We start from the raw sequence: 21,312 nt of genomic DNA on the forward strand, positions 1-21,312 counted from the left end.
CCCAGGTAAGTGTGTAGGTCTGCAGTCTAAATATTTCAAAGTACATTGCTGTAACCCTGTTGGTGCAGCAACTGTAATTTTTACCCCACTTCTCATTATGCAGACAAGAGCCCGTGGCATATTTTTCAATATGTACATTCTGGGCTGAGTGGTCTTGTATTCTGACTGCATTTGATTCTCCTTTTATGACAAGGTCGGGTCAACTATTTTGGTGCTCCTATGCAAAGTTCAATTGCACCGAAGCTACTATTTTCTGCTGGCTGGATTCCAGCATGAGGAGAAAATGGTGCTGCTGTTGGTGTATGTTTATGAAGGAATTTGTACTTTAAAAGGATCCTCTTCTGATTTTTTTTGGTGGGGATCCCTGAAGTAATTATTTTGAATCCTTGAATATACTGGAGAACTGATGCACTCTTGAACAAAGGAGTGAATGGAATAGAGCTGTGAGTTCCTATAGTATGCGCTGTTCAGGACATCATGCAATCCTATACAGTTCTTGTATCTCAAATGCCTGAAGGGAAGTTTCTCCTAGTATTTAGCCTGTCCTGGTAATGAATATGAGCTGAGTATGTGTGCAGGGGCTGGTATTTGGTAGTATGGAGCCCAAATTCCCCCTCCCCTTGAAGGATGACATTTTAGGTGTCACGAATGAGCCATTGTAGAATAAATAACACTGGTGTCATTGAGGCGATGGCTCAATATCCAATACTTTTGAGGGCTGGAGTTCCCCCGACTCTGAAACAAGGTTGCTGACCAATGGTATTTGAAGCCTTATGTTTAAACATCAATGGCCTCTGGCTTGCACATGGGGGTGGGGAATAGCTCTGCAAGGTCGCTACCCCCTTTCTCATGTTCTGTATTTTTGCTTACCTCATCTCATGCATACGATCTTGCTGCTCAGTGTTGACATACTTGTTTCGGCTAACATACTTCCTTCTGCCTTCTCTCCCCCCCCACCCCCACCCCCATTAATACATGTGTAGCTCTGCCAATTGATAAATCAGTCACTGCATGCATATTTGAACATCTTCCTTCACACTTTGGATACACTGAGTAGATGCACTGTGAGACCATTCTGTGCTGTGTGACCTAACAAGTTGATCTTTCAACCTAATAAATCCCGTTTTGGCGACTATATTCCATTCTCCCCCTTCAGGAAGTTTAATTTTTCTACATGAGAGAGATGCTGTCTTCTTGCCGGTTCCGGTAGTTCAAAGTACTGTACAACAGTTACTACGCTGTGAACCAAAAGCCTCCAGGGAATAACTTAAAATGAGAGGGTGTGATCTGTCACAAGACTGAACACTAGTCTTAGCTTCACTGCAGAGAAGGTGGTACTGATTCAACTATGGGGCAGTATATAAATATAATAACACCCCCCCCCCAATAGGATTGGATCCAAACTTTGTCATACTTCGAGTGGACTGATTGAAATCAATGGGACTAAGTATGCCTGAATTTGGATCCAACCCATAGCCTGGAACCCTAAATTTTGAAAACAAGTAATACATTGTGAAAAATGGTTTCATTTCAGCACCTGTATTGTAAGTTTAGTAGTTGGTGAAAGCACAAGAGATCAGAGAGGGCAAGTAAAGGATTAGAAGGTTGCAAGCCAGAAAGTCCCTTACCTAGTAGAAGCCCCATTTAGAAGTACTCTTTTTTGGTGTTCGCTTTCAGATCCTCTGGTGCTAATACTTTTTAAAACAACTTTTTTTTTTAAAAAAATAACATACTATTTGAGGAATAAAAACCAACCCTCGGGAATCTCACTAACAGGTTTTGGGCTAGAGTGTCATGCACAAAACCAAATCTCTTAGGCAGCAATGCCCCTTGCACATCTCAAAGCTACAAATTCTCAGTACGCTATCAATGCAGAGCTCTAGACAAACTGGGAATAGTTAAGGGTTCAAAGGGGCTGAGGAAGAGAAGGGCTTATAAAAATTGGCTTTCTTAGATTATATGAAAAGGTTGTTTTAGGACTAGTACTTGTACTCAGCTCCATCTGTCACTGAATTCTCCTTTTCCATGGGCAGGTTGATAGCAATGCATCTTTACCATCAAGGTGGCCCTGATCATTCTCAGCTTAAAAACAAAGGGGCGTCGATTAAAATAAGTGCTCTATTGTTCTAGTTTGTTTCAGCTGCATTTCAACAGGGCATCTTGCCATTGTGTCTTCATGTCTCTTCCCATTGTCGTTTCCGTATCCATCTGTGCGGGTACAAGGCACGTTGCTTTAGGGCACGTGCCCAGATGGGTCGTTGGATGAGATGACAGTAGGTGAAAGCTGTTTGTCTTCGTGCCCGGCCGAAGAAACCGGGTGCTGGGCTAGAGGGGACCCTTGGTCTGATTTGGCAACTTGTTGGGGGGGGATGCTGGGAAGTGTAGTCCAACACATCTGGAGGGCACCATTAGAGAAGTCCACATGCTCCAATCACCATACCTATGCACATTCCGAATCCCTTGGCTTCATCCTGGAGCGCTCTTATACTGAGCAAGTGTGCATCTGCGTGTGTGTATAGGAAGCCCTCGCACGGGATTAAATCCGCAAATCCCACAAAAGTTTAATTTTGAAAGCCCTTTGTTTTTTAGTACACAGAACAGTGACGGTCGGAATGATTGGCTTCTATTGTATTTTCAAACTTTGAACTACTGTGTGCCGCATGTATTCTCCGTGGAAACTAGGACACTATTGCAGACATGTTATGATAGGGGAAGAAATCAGGTATCAATAGAAGCTTTTGGTGGGTTGTTGTTTTTTGGTCGCTCCTAATAGAGCAATTACCTTACTGTACTAGACTTGAATTTCAAATACAGAGTTGTATATGCAATGTTAGTCTAATTTAAGTCCCATTCATTTCAGTGGGTCTACTTTAAGTAGGACTAACATGAGATACAACCCACGGAGAAGATTAATCGGATGAGGTGTGAAGGCAGGCAGTGAGCAACTTAACAGCTTTTCCATATCTTGATTACTATAACGTTAAATACATGCATGAATATTCATCTGACAAAGAGGGCCTTATATCTATCTGGATATGATGGGGACATCATGATCTGAGCTTTGAGACAGTTCTGAGTTTTCCGTATCTCCCTGGTTGAACAGGGCGTTTCTGAATTCACATGGGTCGCTGTTTTTAAATCTCCCCTCTTTTTCACTAGAGTTGACACGCAAATTAGAAAGTACGAATTCCTGCCTTTACTGCTAGCTTTGCATTTGTGTGTAGCACACGCTGCTTGCTCGAGCACGAAAACGATGACATCCCAGATTTCTCCGTTGTTTTCTATGGGCAGTTCTCATTTCCACTTCAGGGAGACATTTAAATATGGCTTCTCCATGGAAACTAAGGACATGACCTATATGAGGTGGACTATGAGGTAGTCAGTCCTCTCTACCCCTTTTTTTTAATGACACTGTGGCGAGAGCCCCCTCCCTCCTGCTGTCAACTGTCTCTGGAGAGGCCACCAGTGAGGGAGGAAGCAGCAGCCAGGCCCCTCTCCACCATGCCTGGGTCCAGCTCCAGCTGAGAGCCCCCTCCCTCCTGCTGCCAACTGTCTCTGCAGAGGCCACCAGTGAGGGAGGAAGCAGCAGCCAGGCCCCTCTCCACCATGCCTGGGTCCAGCTCCAGCTGAGAGCCCCCTCCCTCCTGCTGCCAACTATCTCTGCAGAGGCCACCAGTGAGGGAGGAAGCAGTAGCCAGGCACCTCTCCACCGTGCCTGGGTCCAGCTGAGAGCCCCCTCCCTCCTGCTGCCAACTGTCTCTGCAGAGGCCACCAGTGAGGGAGGAAGCAGCAGCCAGGCCCCTCTCCACCATGCCTGGGTCCAGCTCCAGCTGAGAGCCCCCTCCCTCCTGCTGCCAACTATCTCTGCAGAGGCCACCAGTGAGGGAGGAAGCAGTAGCCAGGCACCTCTCCACCGTGCCTGGGTCCAGCTGAGAGCCCCCTCCCTCCTGCTGCCAACTGTCTCTGCAGAGGCCACCAGTGAGGGAGGAAGCAGCAGCCAGGCACCTCTCCACCATGCCTCGGTCCAGCTCCAGCTGAGAGCCCCCTCCCTCCTGCTGTCAACTGTAACTGCTGAACTTTGCAACTAAGATTGTAGTACCTGAATTTGCTTTCCTTTCCTCCCTCCTCCTCCTCCCTCCCAATCCCCTTTCCTTTTGTGTCATGTCTTTTAGATTGTAAGCCTGTGGGCAGGGACTGTCAAGAAATACTTTTGTAAGCCGCCGTGAGAGCCTTTTTTGGCTGAATGGCGGCATAAAAATCCTTAAATAAATAAATAAATAAAAATATCTAGACCTAAGGTTTATCCCTGGATCATCCAGGGGTCAAACCTGTTCATCTAGGTGACACGCAGGGGATCCAGTGCTCAGGCAGGGGCGAACCCTGGATGATCCCAGGATACACCTTAGGTCTAGCTGTAGCCTGTGAGAGAACCAGCTCCTATTCTGAACCGGAAGTGCCGATAGGGCAGAGGTGACGCACTTCTACCCTCCCCACCCTGACCGTAGCTCTACGTTCCACCCGCGCGGTCCGCGCTCGTCTCCGCAGCAGCCTCCGCGGCTGTTGACGCCCCTCCGCCCGCGAGACCCTGACGCAGGCTTGCCCCGCCCTCCCGTGACGTCAGTGGGCCGAGGCGGAAGAAGAGCGTTGAGGAAATAACAAGGAGCTGACGGGAGGCGTTCAGGCTGCTGCTGCTGCTGCTTCTCCTCGGTGAGGGGGCCGTTTCTTGGCTCGGGGTTACCATAGCGATGGGATGTTTTGGTATTTGTGGAGTGGAGGGCAGTGGGCGAGGTTGGGGCCGGTCAGTGATAGGGGGAGCGCGGAATTGGGGGCTTAGGAAGCCCTAATTGGGGCGGGGGGGGCGACCGCGGGCGTCGACTGAGAGAAATGGTGTGTGTGTGCGTGTGGGGGTCGTTCCCCCTTCCCTGCCGTGGTGTGTTGGTGTTTACGCTAATATTGGTTAAGTATTTTCAATAATTTCAGTAGGATTTCTGTTCTTTCTACTTTAGAGGAGGCCAAATACGACGACCCCCCCCCCCCAAATCCTCCCTCCCCATTTGGTGGTTTCCCAGCTCTTTGTATAAATTCCCTCCATTCTAAAAGGTTGAAATGCCCCTCCTGGTAGTAAGAGCTTTAAGCCAAAATAGGCTGGTATTTGAGGTGTTCTGGCCCCGCCCCTTTTGCTTCTGGCCCCACCCACCACTGGCGTATGCCCCTCCCCCCATGAGCGTCTCCGAAATTGTATTCCGCCCTTGTGTAAAAAGGTTCCCCTGCCCTGCTGTAGGAAGTGGGGCTGGGACACCCCCGCAAAACGCACCATGTCCCTTGATTTAGGCACCAAACCTGTACAAGGCTGAGATGATGTTACAAACCTTTCACATCAGCCTTCCCCCCTCTTGGTGCCTTCCAGGTGTCCTGGACTACAACTCCCATCACCCTCAGCTAGCGAGGTCGTTGCTTGACTATGGGAGTTGTTGTCCCAACACATCTGAAGGGTGCCAGCTGCGAAAGGCTGTTCTTGATGCTATTGCCCTGTTTTGAATGGCCTTGGCAACTTGACCTGACTTGCTTTAAAGCATTCAGGTTCTTTACCACACCCTGTTGTTCTTTTTAAAATTGTCTATAAACTCCTTACTGTATTATACTACTTATTTATTTATTGCACCTATGTGCTGCTTTTTTAGTACGGAACTCAAGGCAGTTGAAGGTTTTAAAATCTGAAAAATAAACACTCTTTTTTTTTTTTTTTTACAAAAATACAGAACTGAGAGTACACTCAAGGTTGCTGATGGAGTCCTCAGTTAGTTCCTTAGTCAGGGCTGCTTCATTCACCCCGGCTCTAAGCAAAAACAATCTGCTCTTGGATAGTTCGATAAGGAGACTGCCTTGCATGAGCCCTGGTTGGCCAGGCAGTGTTGGTGTTTGCCTACTTTAATTTTTAAGTGGAAGTGAGTGTGGCACCAGTTAACAGCACAACATAAACACAGATGCCTTTGAGGCTGAGTTTATTAGCTCTTCCTTTTAATTTAGATTCTTTAATACAAATTAACGTTCAACTGCACTGGCTGCCCGTGCATTTTTGGACCTAATTTAAAGTGCTGGTATTGCCCTTTATAGCCCTAAAGGGTCTAAATGGTTTGAGTCCAGGTTACTTGAAGGACCATTTCCCCCTAAAACAATTTGCCCAATTTCCAAGATCAACACTGGAGGCCCTGCTTGTGCGCTTGCCTGTCAAGGCAGTTAGGCCAATGGGCATGAAGAATAGGGCCTTCTCGGTAGTGGCTCTTACCTCTTGGGACTCTGTTCCAGTTGATGTCTAGCAGGCTCTATCCTTGCAGGCCTTCAATCAGGCCCTAAAGGCTTCCCTCTTTACCCTGGCCTATTTGGGTGTGCTTATGGTGTTATCTGGCTTTAATGGATTCAATTTTATTTTTGCCTTATTGTTTTTATAATTGTTTTATTTGTGTATTTTTGGCTTAAAATTTTATACATCAGCTTGAGAGGGTTTCCCCTAAAAGGTGGCTTATTGTTTTAAGTAATACATATAACTAAATTTGGTAAAGAAGAACTACATTGTATTAAGCAATCTTGTGGCAGTGCGCTGTGCAAACGTGAATGTGTTGCGGCTGGTAACTGGCTACCTTTTACGTCTCACTTATGTAGTGGACAGCACCACTAGTGTAGGTGCTCTTGTAACTTTATTTAGATATGCATTCTTTATGAATCTCTCTCACTCTCTGCTATCCTGAAGGCTTTGAGCAGATAACTGTATGTTAACTACTTTACATGCACACAGAAAGGAAGGAAGAACTGTTCTTCACTGAAGAAGTAAAGGAGGGCCCATATATTACAAGATCCCTACGTGTGTGTGCAATGCACCTCTGAGATGTATTGCCCCACTCTGATCCCTGCAAGTAGAGCTCAGAACTTCCATGGGGCAGCTTCTCTTAGTGTTTCCCAGGTTGTAGACTTTGTCCCTACAACTGGGCGGGAACCATTAAGACAGACAGCCCCTGTATGTCTAGCCCTGCTTTATTTATTACGCAAGAGAGTGACATAGGGACAATTGGCCTGGCTTTCAGTATGTATGTGGTAGGTTCTTACAATAAAAGAGCAAAGCCTAACAATTAAAAATGCCACCATCATACTAACTCTAGCCCCTCCTCACCAAAGCCCAGCTCAAATAGAAGGTTCTTTTCACAGCTTCATGCCAAAAGATGCTTGGATTCTGGTTTTGGTGAATCTCCAGGGAGCAAAGTTTTGTTGTTGTTGCTCTTGGGCACATAGGTGATCTTTAAAAAAGGTAATTGTAGAAACCATGGAGGGTGTCTCAGGTATTTTTGGTACATGAGCTACATTTTGTGATTTCTGATTTCATTGTAATTTCCTTTGGTCAGACAACATAAAGATACAGTAGACATTAGGATCTTGGCTGTAAAACAACAACGTTCTTGTGTGTGGGATGACGGTGGCATTCCCAAATATTTTTTTAGCCACACAACCATCCTCTCTCTCTTCCAGCAAGCATTGATTGGTTTGTCTCTGGCCCAGCACTTTGCAGCATTGTGATTTCACTCATTGTGATGCCACACAGGCTGTGTTTTGAGCTTGTCATTAATTTCACTTAGGGACTCAGAGCCTCTGGCAGAGAAGTGCTTATTCAAAAGTATCGCTGTGCTCCAGAGGTTCAGGATGGTGGCAATGATCCTTTAAAACATTTGGCTGTATTTTGGAATGGATGAGTTTGGCTGATCTTGGCCATTAGTGCAAGTCTTGGAGATTTGCATCTTTATTTTTCCATCTCTTTCCTTATATATTTCATTCTTTCTTTCTGCCTTTTTTTGCTCAGTTTTTAACGTTTTGATGTTTACGTAGTAGAAAGCAAGAGGGAGAGAGGGTAGAATGGATAGTAAATTAGCTTCGGAATATATCTAGTTCTAGTTGAATTTTAGCAGTTTGGGTCCGACACATTTTAATTATTATTTTTTAAATTCAAATGCAGACTAACAAAGACACATTTTCATCCCTCACTCAGGGCTCTTCTAAGTGCCAGTGTGATGTATTTATCTTTGAGCTCTGGTTGTAGTTCTCCTGGTCTCCCACTATTCTGATTTGATGGTGTTATGCTCTAGTCAGAGTTCCTTTTTATTCTTACCCCAAAGGTGTTCCCCTATTATGGGGACAGATGTATGTATCTGTCTCAAGGCTACCATCATCTGACTCTCTTTTCTCAACAGTCGTAGGCTGACTCATCTTCTGCCACCATGGATCTACTGTTTGGGCGTCGGAAGACCCCGGAGGAGATGCTGAGGCAAAATCAACGGGCGCTGAATCGTGCCATGCGAGAAATGGACCGTGAGCGGCAGAAACTGGAAGCCCAGGAGAAGAAGATCATTGTTGACATCAAGAAAATGGCCAAACAGGGGCAGATGGTGAGCTCGGGAGGGGAAGGGGAGTGTGAATGTGGGTAGTGTTAATTGGGCCCTGGGATTTCTTATTGTTCATTGCTAAAATTGTTTTAACTTGGAAGCTTGTGCTTATCCAATGCCCTGCTGGGCTGAAGCCAGCATAGCGGGAGGAGCGGTGGAGGTGATCTTCACTTCCCCATCCTCCGATCGTTGTGCTTTTCACTAGATGGATTTTTTACCTGTCTAGTGATGGTGCTTCAGAGGGGGGAACGGAAGGAGGCTGTAAGAGGGTCAGGATAGCTTGTATCCTGGATTCCTCTCCTCACTTACTGGAATGTCCCCTTTCCCCCCTTTCCAAGGTCGATTTTCTGACCTCGGAGGCCACCTGGCATGGTTTTCTGCACCAGCTGTGAGAGAGGAGTGGGGTTGGATGTCTCTGACCTTGGAAAGGGGAATCTGAACAATCCTGTAGACTCTCAGATGATGTCTAGGGGTCATAGAATTGGTCCCTAAGAGAGCTAAATAGGTATGTGTATGTGTGTGCACATGTTCAAATATTTGTAACTTTTAAAAAACTACGTACAATATTGTATTTTTAAGTTTTTTAATACTTGTAAACCATCCAGAGAGCTTTGGCTATTGGGTGGTATAGAAATCTAATAAACGGAATGAATGAATGAATGCCTGCCATCAGAGGACATTTCCATCCCCATCTCAAACCTGCTTCTCCCACCCCAGGATGCAGTGAAGATCATGGCTAAAGACCTGGTGCGGACAAGGCGCTACGTCAAGAAGTTCATCACGATGCGAGCTAACATCCAAGCTGTGTCCCTCAAGATACAAACCCTCAAATCTAACAACTCCATGGCTCAGGCAATGAAGGGTGTCACCAAAGCCATGGCCACCATGAACAGACAGGTGGGTCAGCCCCAAACCCATTCAGCCAGGGGGCTCTGCAGGGTCAGTTCAGACTGCTGGGTGGAATCTGGTTTTGGGGAGGGACCAGAGCTGAGTGGCAGAGCACCTGCTTGCATGCAGAAGTTCCCAGGTTCAGTCCCAGGCATCTCCAGTTGAAAGGGTCAGGCAGCAGGAGATGGGGAAGACCCTCCCTCTGCCTGAGACCATGGAGAGCTACTGCCAATCAGGATAGTCAATATTGTGTTAGGTATACACAATAGCCTGACCTGGTATAAGGCAGTGTCCTACATCCTCTTTCTTGCAACATGGTGTCTAGGGTGCAGAGTTGACCCTAAGACAAGGTTCCCCAAAATTGGTATCTGACCCCATAGAGGAAACCGGATCGAGTACAGGTTATGGGGGCTAGGCAGAAATCACCAAATTGAAGGATGTTTTTAAAAAGGGTTACATAATTCACCTTACCTGCAGTCTTGACTCCACCCCACTTTCCCCAGACATCAATAGAAAGAGTTGGTCTCTGGGATGGTTGACTTGTTTGAAATTGTCTTGCTTGAACTGATCAGACTGGATGTGAGCAGTTCTGAACTGTTCATGCTGTGAGCCTCTCCAACTACTGCTTCTTTAAAAATGAAAAATCTCCCTCCCCCATCCTCTTTCCGTAAGGGAAAATCTGGCACATTTAGTGATGGGATTAGTGTTTCCCTGCCACTGCTCTCACAAGCGTGGAAGGCCGGTCAGTGTCTGTCTCTTTCTGGGATGCTGGGATGACACGCCTCCTCGCCCTTTCTTCAGCTCAAGTTGCCCCAGATCCAGAAGATCATGATGGAATTTGAGAAGCAGTCTGAGATCATGGACATGAAGGAGGAGATGATGAACGATGCCATTGACGATGCCATGGGAGATGAAGAAGATGAGGAAGAAAGGTGTGTAGGGTGATGGACAGGTATTGCTGGGGGGCGGGAAAGCAAGAAAGCAAAGGCAGCATGGCGTCGACATAACATGCATCCTATCCTTCCTTAGCTGAGACGGTCTGTAGATGTGCTGCAATGATGCATCATGTCACAAAGGTCTTATTCTCATGGAGGCAGTGGCTTCTTCGCCGGTTTTCCTGTTTTCCTTCTGTGAAATCTGGATATGTCGTACCAAGAGCTTAACTGGGGTTTCTGGAAAGGGATGTGATTGTTGTAGTTAGAAAAAAGGAGAGTGGTGCCGCCTCCATCCCTATGTGGCAGTGTCCTAGAGGGGACAACAGCATGAGTTTGAGACCTTTCAGAAAGTCTGCTGCTTTCCCTTCTAACTATATCTCTGGACAGTACACATGGGTAAAAATGTGTGTCTGTCCACACCAACACATGGATATATTTGTGTGTAGTAGTACTGCAGGCTAGGACAAAATGGTGTAGTTATAGAGCAGTCAATAAATGCATGGAATATGGGCTGACTTCAGTTAGCATTGGGACAAGGGGTTGGGAGAGGTAGGATTTCAGCTGTTGTATCCCTCCCAGCCTGTGCAGATCTAGTGCTGTGTCCACAACCAAATAAAACCTGTGGATTCTTCCTGCGTCTCAGACAGGAGCTCTGGGTGTGTGGATGGGGAAAGCGGTGGACAGGGTGTGCAGGCAGATGCCTCTTTTCTGACTGAGGTCTCGTGCTCTTCTTTTCCCAGCGATGCTGTTGTCTCCCAGGTGTTGGATGAGCTAGGTCTGACGCTGACGGACGAGCTCTCCAGTGAGTATATGGGGTGTAATGGGAGTTAGGGGTGGGAGGAGGGGTATCGTCATGGTGACCTTGTGTGGTCCTTGCAGATCAATGCAGATGCCAGCTAGAGGGTTCGACCCTTGTCCTCCACCCGGGTAGCGGTGGCATCGGCAACATAGCTGCAGAAGACATGTTATGGACTGAGAAACTAATCTGGCTGAGCCATTGAGCTACGCTCAGACCCGGCTCTCAGGTGGCTTTTAATGTGGAGGAATAGGACAGCTGCTACCACTTGACTGCATCCTTTCGTTCACTTGGGCAGGGATACCAAGCCTTAACTAGCAAGAAGTTGGACTACTCAGAAGTCGCTGCTACATTTTTTCTTATTTAGCACTGAGATTTTAGCACTGAGTTTTTCAGCTGGATCATCCACCTCCTAAAGAATAATGTCCCAGGAGTGTGGAACCAAGCAGGATGAAGATCACGTGTGTGTGTGTGGGGGGGGGGGGGGCAGATCTCAGGCATGCTTTTCAGCGAGGCAAAATTGTAATTTAGGAAACATTAGGGCTGAAATGGAAGCATGTAAGAAAATGAAACCATGCCCATTCCTCCTAGCAACTCTGTAGGAAGAGGGTGGGGAACGTGTGGCCCTCTGCAGGTTGCTGCAATACAAATCCCATCGGCCCTGGCCAGCATAACCAAGGGTGGGGGATGATGGAAGTTGCAGCCTAGCAACATCTGACGGGGCTGAACATTTCCCCCCCCCCCATTTCTCATACACGTGAGCTCTGTCTCCGTGGTGGCCGCTGCCGCCACTGCCTTTACGAGTACGACTGGGTGTGGTGTTGGTGCTGCTAGGTTGGGGAAGGACGGCGGGTGCGCTGCCATCTCACCCTTCACCTCCTCCCTTGCAGACCTGCCTTCCACCGGTGGTTCCCTGAGCGTGGCAGGAGGCAAGAAAGCCGAGGCCTCGGCGGCTCTGGCCGATGCGGACGCCGATCTGGAGGAGCGGCTAAAGAACCTGCGGCGGGACTAGCGGACCTGGGGCTCGACTCCCCTCCCCGTGGCTTGGCTCTTGAGGCACTCCTGCCGTTGGGACTCGCTCTGCCGTGGCAGGGAGTAGAGCCTCACCGGCTCTTGGGGGGTGGCCGTGGGCAGCATGCGGGGAGGGAACAGTTCGAATGGCGCTGTGTTAGTGCTCTTTCTCCCCCTTCCTTTTAAAAGGACTTTGAATGTCATCTGGCAAGGTTGGGGGGGCAACGGGGTTTTCTTTTCCCTTCCCTCCCCCCACCCCCTGTATCATGTAAATACCTCCATCCCACAAGCCTGGGTGGAGTGGAGGCTCAAAATAAGCTCTCTCCTCCACGGCCGGGGGTGGGGTGGGGGGTTGTGGGTGACGCAGCCTCTTGCAATCCCTGCGCGGTCCCTGGTGTTCTTCTGGTGGTGGGGAGGGGTTGGGGGAGGAGAGGAGCCCCAGGCAGCACCTTGGCAGATACCTCCTGCTCCTCCTGTGTGAAGGTGGCAAGAGTCTCTGTTGCACTTTCCCGGCCTAAAGCTTTATATACAACCCTGCCCCCTGGAGGCAGGTGGGTCTCGCCATGGCGTCTGTCTGTCACTTGTAATAAAGGTGGTAGATTTACATTGAAAGATCCTCTGGCATCTGCTGTTGCTTCCAAGCCGGAATTTGTGGTCCTGAGACCTCAGCGCTGCTGTTTGGGCAGTAGCTGAGTTTCCGGCTCAGTCTGTGACTCCTGGAGCTCTGTGTGTGCTCAGTTGCATTACATTGCATGCTGGGGATTTGGGCAGGGTTATTGCCCTGCCTCTGCTTGCCTGCCTCTTGAATTTGGAAATACTTAAGGGCCGCAGCTAGTGGTGACACAGCCACTCCCGTGTCCCCCCACCCCCCTCATACCTTGAAATTTTCAAAATGGACAACTTGGCTTGAAGTGTAGCACACAGTAGTATCCGTAGTGTGTTCGCATTCTTGTTCCTGGGCCTTTTAACTGTGGGGTGAATAGAAGCACGAGCATCCTATCTGCCCTTTGCCTTAGTGCAGCCTTCCCCAACCTGCTGCCCTCCAGATGTGTTGGACTGCAATTGTGGGACGGCTGTGTTAATATTTGGGAGGGACACAACTCCTGGGAGGAGAGGCAGGAATGAAAATCCGGCGCAATGAAGAAGATGACGGCCATGGGAAGGTTTGCAGCAGCCCTGGAGCATATCCAGAGAATGATTCTGGATCAGGTTTCAATCTTGCCTGATTTGTGTTTATAGCTGAACAGCTCTGTCTAGTCCTTGTGAACCATACCTCTGGGAGTTCTGCTGAGACAGAATCAGGAATCTGAGGCTTCTTATGTTTTGCCAGTGAGTGTGAATCCAGTTTCTAGTTTCTGTTAACAGGAATCCAGGAAGAGATGTAAAAATCTGCACCCACCATCTTGCACCCTGCAGCACAATCTTTCCATTCCAAGCTGTGATAAACAGCCCTAGGCTAGAGGGTCCCCTGGAGACGTTTCCTTTCCTTTATTATTATTTTTTTTTTTTGGTACTTGTGGCAGGAGGTTAGGTGGAACTGGCTGGACTCTGAATCCAGTCCTCCCCAGTTCTCCAGAAACCGCCTCCACCCGATTTCCCCCGCCTCCACCCGATTTCCCCCGCCTCCACCTGATTTCCCCCGATCCACAGATTGTTTGATGGTTTCTCATCTTTGGTGCAATTTTTCCTCCCTGTTCTGAAAGGCTGAAATGCCTCTCCCAAGGGCTTAGTTACTGACTGTAAGAGCTAAAATATGCTGGTATTTTTTGGGTATCTTGGTTCCAAAAAACCCTTCCCTTTGGGCTCATCTACATCAAGCAGGATATTCCACTATGAAACTGGTATGTAATAGGCAGGAGCCACACTACTGCTTTATAGCGGTATTGAAGTGCACTGACATCTGTTGGGGCCCAAGACTCATAACATATACCACTTTCATAGTGTTACATCCTGCTTGGTGTAGATGAGCCCTTTGCCTTTGCTCACCAATGGGATGTGGACCTCAAAAGCATCTCCAAAACTGAATCCTCCCTCCCCCCCCAATCCCAGTCAGAAAGAGGTGCTGCATCTTTGACCTGCTCCGGCTTTGTGATGGAATATTCCTCCCCCGGTGGGGTCTTGCTGAAAAGAAGACACCATCGTGGGGTAGCTGTGAGTCGTGAGTGCCAGGATTCTGGGAGTGACCAGCCAGAAAAGAAGCAACTGTTGGGGTCCCCTTCACCCCTCCCCACGCTGTCAGTGTTCTCTCATTCTGAGACCCCAAACCCAGAACTTGGCATGCCACGGCTGGGAAAAGAAATTACTCTCTTCCTGTCCTTCAAGATAATGTGAGATGGAGCTGTATGGTCGCGATTGCCTCCAAAGCTGGTCCTGGGTGGGTTGGATCCAGTGGGGGGTTGTTTATTGTTTAGGCAACCTAAAGTAGGTTTTAGCCCAAAATCACAGTTAACATCATAGAGAACCAGCATTACAATATAAAGCGAGGCAGAAGGGATATACAAGTATAAAATAGTTTATATAAATACACAGCTATGGACCCCCTTTCTTTAAATGGCACCACTGTCCTCTTAAGATTTCCCTAATCCATGCTGCTTTCGCAGCGAATCTAGCCAGGTTTAGCATGATGGGTTTGGCAGTATTTGAGAACAATAGGGTTAATTAAACACTAGAGGGAGCACTCCTAACATGTAGTTCATAAAAAAGGTGAGTAAGGTGTGGTTGCGGGAGTGGGCAGGAGGAACATGACAAGATATGTGTAAAAGGATGCATGGTGCGGAGAAAGAAGTATTTCTCCCAGATAATAATAGATAGAACCCCAGGGTCATCCAATGATGCTGAACGGTTGGAGATTCAGGACACAAACGGTAGGATTTCGTCAGATAGTACGTGCTTAAACTCCAGAATTTGCTTCTACAGGATATGGTCATGGCCACCAATTTGGATGGCTTATCTAATCCATTCAAGGAAGCTGGTACTATCAATTGGTTTTAATCACGATGGCTATATGCTGTTTCTGAGATCAGAGGCAGAAACCTGCGTTGGGCTTCCCATGGACATCTGGCTGTGAGATGCTGGATTAGCTACGCCATCGATCTGATCCAGCAAGCCTCTTTTCAGGCTATTAAAATCTGGAAAAAAAACCTCATCTATCCCAGATTCATAGGTTCTTGTGTGGGAAAACAGGACATGGGCAATGGTGCACAAGGATTTCCTGTTAAAATTGGTGGTTGGGGCTGGGTTGAAGAGGCCCAGAAAGTAGAGGAGGATTGGTAGTGTGAGGAGAGGAGGGCTGTGTTCAAAACATTCGATATACACTGTTGGAAAGAAAGCCACAACCTTGTTTCATTCTGCAAAACAAAGAATATGTCAGCTTTGGGATCAGACTGGGAGAAATGTTCACTCTGCTAATTTCCTGCATTTGGTTTGTATATATGGGTTACATGACTCCTCCGGGCCACCCCAGACCTTCCACCCTCAGTAATTGATCCATGGAGGCTGCTCCATAGGTGTGTACTTGCATTAGTCTTGCCCTAGAGCGTCAGTTGAAACGACTTCTGAGATCTGGATGCACGGTATTGTTTGGAAGCGTGATGTGTCCATGATTTGAATTCCATTAGTTACGTGGAAATGGTGATGGACGTGTCACGGGGCTCGCCCAGCGGGCCATTTATTTACGAACAGAAGATCATAAAGCACTTTTTGCAAACTTTTTTTTTAAGGTGCTATATAAATGAATACATAGAAGCCGACAGGTACAGCAAAGGCCGGATCAAAGAAGGAGCTGAGGGTGTACATGGAGGATGCTTAGAGCATCCTGATGGAGGAGTAATGAGCGACGACTCAGTAACTAATGCAGGTCCAGCCTGAATAAAATGCCAAGGGCTTTATTGCACTTGGGTACCCTTGCTCCGGGGACTGCAGGGAGCGTTGCATCCAACCCTGAACAGGCCTCGCCCTGGGCCTTCGCTCCGACAGAGCCATTGAATTGCTGTGGGGTAGCTTGGGGTCCTGGCCAAATGGGTCTCTCAGTAACTTGGCAGCTGGAAGAATAAGAAAGGGAAACCATCAGCTCGTGTAGCTGCATTTTACCTCCACCCCCCCAGTGTCCCCTCCCCAACAGTTCCATACCATTTATGATGCCAGTGGGTAATGGGTACTATTGACTGCAAGCCAAATGGGAATTGGGAAAGATGAGCTTCTCTCATGATGCTTTGGGGCTCCTACCAGAATTTCTGTACCTCTAGCCTTAGATGTAGGGTTGCTAATACTCCCCCCCCCCGCCCCCGCAGGGCTCCTGTGTCTTGAACACACTCTGACAGCAATCTAGCTTGCCCCATCCCTTCAATGTCTTGTGAGAAATCGCTTTACCTGTTACACTTTTACCAGGCAGGGCTCCTATGTTGAAGGCACAGAAGCCCTGCCACGAAAATAATAATACTGGCAACGCTATACTCCTCTCCAGGAACTCTTTGCTAAGAGGTGATGAGAGGTGGGCCGAGATGCGATTCTGATCCCCATTCCTGATCGTTGCTCCTCCTTTACGCCTTATCCTCCTTTTATCAGCAAATTTATTTATTTGATTGATTTGTCCCCTGTCTTTCAAACAAGAAATGGCTCTTGGCACTCAGACATCCTGGAGAGCTCATTCTAAGAAGAAATAAGGGGCAGAGGGCCAAGGTTTCGTTGCTATGGCTGCTACTTTCCCAAATCAGGTCAGTATAAGCCAGATAGTCCTGTATTCCAGGACTCCTCAGTTGCCACACCTTCCCCTTTTCTGATTGCCTGGAGGTCTCCATGGAAATTTAGCCCTGAGCATTGCCACTGTCTCAGTCCCCTTTGGACTCAGTCCTGTGCCCACTCCGTATAGGGCGGCAGCATCTTACCTAGAGTCTGGCTTCCTGATCTTGATGGACCATGCCCAGTGCCCGCAGACAGGAGTGGTATGCCTCCAGCATTTCCTTGCATGCGTCTTCTCCCTTTTCTTGAATGCTGCAGCGGTAAACAGAAGCAGTAAAAAAGATTTTGTGATTTATTGATTTTCAAATCCTGCCCCATCAGCTTTTAACTTGGGAAAAACATCAACCCACAAGCACATGGATTGCAGCTGCTTGGAGTGAGGCAGAGTCACTTTTGGGCCAGGGTTCAAAGCTGGGAGCCAACCTAGGGGATGGGAGAGACTCTGTTCTTATCGGGATTGCTGGTCTCTCTTTCTCTCTGCCTTCTCCTGTTCTTCCAGCCAGTGCTTAATTCACAGCTCCTCCAACTTACTTGAAAATGATGGTTTATCCCTTCAGTGCTGTTTTTGGTCCATAGTGTTTTCATGAGATATCAGGGCCGCCCTTCTCATTAGGCAGAGTGTAGTGGCTGCCTCAGGCGGCAGAGGCTGAGGGATGTGGTAAGGTGTTGGAAAACGAGGCTCTGTGGGCCATGTGACATCCACACTGTCCTCAGCTGCAGTAAAATATGTCCCATTGACAGTGCTGAAGTAAGATTCAACTACCAGTCTGATTGCCTTCTGAATATGGAAACGTGAGGGGGTGCCATCCTGTACTTTACTTCAAGCAGCAAAGCATTCTGGGTCAGCTCTATAATACAGTAAGACGCTCCAAGGAGGTAGTAGAATCCCCAACACAGCTGTACCCACTGGGAGGAGATACAAATTTCCTCTGTCAACAATCCCATGAGAATCAAGTTTCAAGGATCCGATGGATCTAGTTACTTGCATTTTTTCACCCCTGCTTTTGAGGTAACTCTGACTGCTGTAGGAAGAAGGCGCCTTGGAAGTCCACATCCATCAGTACAGTTGATCCAGTATTAATCTGGATCTAAGCCTTTGTAAATAAATAAATAAAAAAAATCCCATCTGGGCTACTGTAAATTGGTCAGTGACCCAACAGATTTGTCTACCAACGCAACTACCTGTTTTGATCAACTTTGGGAAAGAATGAGGCTGACTAGCCGTCTTCTGCATGGTTCTAATAGTGAGATATGTGGTTTCTTATGAAGACGAATGAAGAACAACGACCACATTTTGCCATGGAGAAAAATCTTGGGAGCTTGCATTGGTGTACATGCCAACTTTCCCTTCAATCAGTAACTGACCAGAAGTGAAAAATCACAAGGAATTCAGGACCTCCAGACACACTGGCAGGTAAGCAAGAATACACCTCACTTTGTGTATGTTGTACCATCCCCAAATTAACATCATTACATGGATTTGCCACTAGGTGGCAGCAGAAGGCCACAGACGGGAGAAGCTCGCTCTGTCTCTTCCTGATGTTTACCAACAGCCCTGCTAGAATTGCCATGTTTTTTTATATTCTGACGATTTTCCAGTGCTTCGATCAAAATAAAGCAGCGGAACCCCCTTTCTAGCCTGCAGATGCAGTGCTGGAAAAGTATCACCTAACCATTTTTTTGTTTTGCCCCCTATGCAGTTGCTAATAAAGGCACAGGAAGCTTTGCCAGATGAATAAGGTGGCAACCTTCAGTGAGGTTGCTCTCAAAGGCTGTATGTGCCGCTTGAACGATGCTTGGGCCAGCCAGTGCAGGGCCAAAGCCGTGGCGGTTAGGCCTGCAGTCAGAGATAAGAGCGGCAGTGAAGTAGGTGGAGGGAGAGGGCGCCTCCTGATTAACTCCATTTTACTTCCAGGTTGTAATGCAACAAAATGTGGACAAGTCAGGGGTGGGGGCAGGGTGAATACTTATGCAAGGCACTGTATGAGAGACAGATGGGCAAAGATAGGGCACTAGGAATTTAGAGGTGTAAGAACCAAAAATGACTTCAGTTGTCCCATTAACAGCAGTGTGATCTGCAGCAGCGCATAAGAAGGTTGATTGTATTCTCTCCAAATAATTACAAACTTTCACTGCTGATTTCTGTATTTGAAACATTTAGGCAGGATCTACACTACTGCTTTAAAGTGCTTTATAACAGTTTTGACAACTGTTGGGGCCCAGGACACACTACATATACAGTTGTCAAAAACTGTTATAAAGCGCTTTAAAGCAGTAGTGTAGATCCGGCCCCAGTAAAAGTGCAGAGGGAGGAGGTGATGGGACTTGTAGTCAAGCACATCTGGAAAGTGCCTGGTTGGGAAAAGCTGTTCTAGAGGCAGTTAGTTCAGTGCCTTTTGGAGCTAAAGGGGTTAGCTAAGGTGGTTACACTTTCTTCTGCCTGAGCAGTGACAGTATTTCTCTTGTTCTAGTACCCAGGCGCCTCGGGCACTCTCTCGTAAGTACATCACGCTTAATCCCCTTTTAATCCAAGTAGCCTCCTTTTGAGGTTGGTGGCCCTGCCCAAAGGTGTTCTCTCTTAATGCCTTCTCTGATCTAGTGACCCTGCATTAAACCACCACACACTCTTCCAGAACCAAGTGCTTTTGTTGTTAACCTCTGAGCCCTATGAAGAAGAAAAAAATACAAGAGGAACCTGCACTGAGCAGGGTTCTACTCTACTATTCTATGATTCTATGCTATGGACTGCAAGAAGATCAAACCAGTCCATACTCCAGGAAATAAAGCCAGACTGCTCACTTGAGGGAATGGTATTAAAGGCAAAACTGAAGTACTTTGGCCACATAATGAGAAGACAGGATACCCTGGAGAAGAGGCTGATGCTAGGGAAAGTGGAAGGCAAAAGGAAGAGGGGCCGACCAAGGGCAAGATGGATGGATGATGTTCTGGAGGTGACAGACTTGACCTTGGGGGAGCTAGGGGTGGCGACAGCCAACAGAAAGCTCTGGCGTGGGCTGGTCCATGAAGTCACGAAGAGTCGGAAACGACTGAACGAATAAACAACAAAATGCTATTCCACCAACCCTGCTGAAGACCTCCCTCATGAAGGCTCCTCCTCCCTGCACGGTCATTCCCAGCAGTCCTTCACAAGGCTTTTCAGAGGGCAATGAGGGAGAGGAGGCCCAGTTGCTCTGGCCCTGCTGAAAGACTTATTTCCCCCCTCACTTCCCTCCTCCTTTCTTTTCCTTGTAGGATGTGTCAGTTTACATTGTACACCTGCAGTCAGGGATTGTCTTGTTTAATTGATTATATGTAACTCAGAGCCTTTGTTGGCTGAGGAGTGGCATAAAAATATTTCAGGTAGCTAGCTAAATGAAAGGTGTTGCAGTGTGGTGGAGTTCAGTTCAGGGCTGTAGCCAGTCATGCCCTCTTGCAGAATACTCCATTCTGTTCCCCCACCATACTTGTCCCCCCTCCCAACAGTTAGCTGTGGCCACTGAGCATGTTCACTCCACACTGGGCAGTGTTTGAATTATTGCGGGGGCAGGGGGAGATAGATGGGCCCTTAATAATTTCAAAAGACCCTTGATACCCTCTGGGCAAAATATACTTCAGTCTGCCAAAACTAGGCTGACAAGTATTACCCAGAGGACCTTCTCTTCTGCTGCTCCCGGACTGTGGAATGGCCTGCCGGAGGAGACTCGTCAACTTAACAGTCTTTCAGCTTTTAAGAAAGCTATTAAGATGGCTCTCTTCCAGCAGGCATATCCAGTGTAACTTTAGGATGTTTTTATGATGTTTATAATAATGTATACTGTTTTTAATTCAGTTTTATGTATTTTATACTTATTGCTCCCCACCTTGATCCAAACAGAGAGGCGGGTAAGAAATATTATTATTGTTATTGTTATTATTGTTGTTGTTGTTATTATTATCATCCCTCCACCTATTCAAGTCCTTATAGCCTTCTAGGAATAGTATAAAAGAGGTGCACTCATAAACGTTAAGGAGTGGACCCTCTGTTTCCTGCCCCCACTCTTGGTCAATTGGAAGCATCAAGGGAAGCATCATGCCAACGCTGAATTAAAACCACAATGGCAGCTCAGTGGAGGGTCTGGGTAGAATTCAACACATAGCAGTAGACCGATTAACATGAATGGGACTTGCGTTAGTCATGACTAAGTTAAGTTCCATTCTTTTCAATGGGTCTACTCCAAATAGGACTTCTGTTGGATTTTACTCTCTTGTGATGGATGGGATTACTCCTTTCTGGCCTAGCAAGAGTGCCTCCGTCCTGTGATCTGGGCCGCTGTTTGTGTCTCTCCCTGGCTGCCTCTGCTCCTTCACTCGCCTCACTCTGCCCTCTTTTCCTGTCTGCGCCACATCTGAGCACATACTAGGTTAGAAAGCCTCGGGTCATACCTTTGTCCCTGCTTGGTTGAAAGGCACTGGGTATTGAGTAACACTAAGATGTTAACCCCTTTGTCACCAGTGGTAAAGAGGGTAAGGGCTAGCCCAA

The 21,312-nt window shown here is 47.5% G+C and overlaps 1 protein-coding gene across 1 annotated transcript; it reads left to right on the plus strand.

Moving 5' to 3' along the window:
* Nucleotides 1-4,625: 4,625 nt before the first annotated feature.
* Nucleotides 4,626-12,668, plus strand: CHMP2A (charged multivesicular body protein 2A). Its single transcript, XM_063138018.1, has 6 exons — nucleotides 4,626-4,707; nucleotides 8,235-8,429; nucleotides 9,144-9,323; nucleotides 10,116-10,246; nucleotides 10,990-11,051; nucleotides 11,936-12,668. Exons 2-6 carry the CDS (start codon nucleotides 8,262-8,264, stop codon nucleotides 12,055-12,057), a joined length of 663 nt encoding a protein of 220 aa, XP_062994088.1. The 5' UTR covers nucleotides 4,626-4,707; nucleotides 8,235-8,261; the 3' UTR covers nucleotides 12,058-12,668.
* Nucleotides 12,669-21,312: the final 8,644 nt, after the last annotated feature.

Source organism: Elgaria multicarinata, chromosome 11, assembly GCF_023053635.1.
Source record: "Elgaria multicarinata webbii isolate HBS135686 ecotype San Diego chromosome 11, rElgMul1.1.pri, whole genome shotgun sequence".
NCBI lineage: Eukaryota > Metazoa > Chordata > Lepidosauria > Squamata > Anguidae > Elgaria > Elgaria multicarinata.

Bases quoted from the DNA above. Each gene is read 5' to 3' on its own strand.
- CHMP2A (XM_063138018.1), top strand. From the start codon at position 8,262: ATGGATCTACTGTTTGGGCGTCGGAAGACCCCGGAGGAGATGCTGAGG. The intron at 9,324-10,115 runs GTGGGTCAGCCC...CCCTTTCTTCAG, and splicing joins TGGCCACCATGAACAGACAG to CTCAAGTTGCCCCAGATCCA. The intron at 10,247-10,989 runs GTGTGTAGGGTG...TTCTTTTCCCAG, and splicing joins GAAGAAGATGAGGAAGAAAG to CGATGCTGTTGTCTCCCAGG.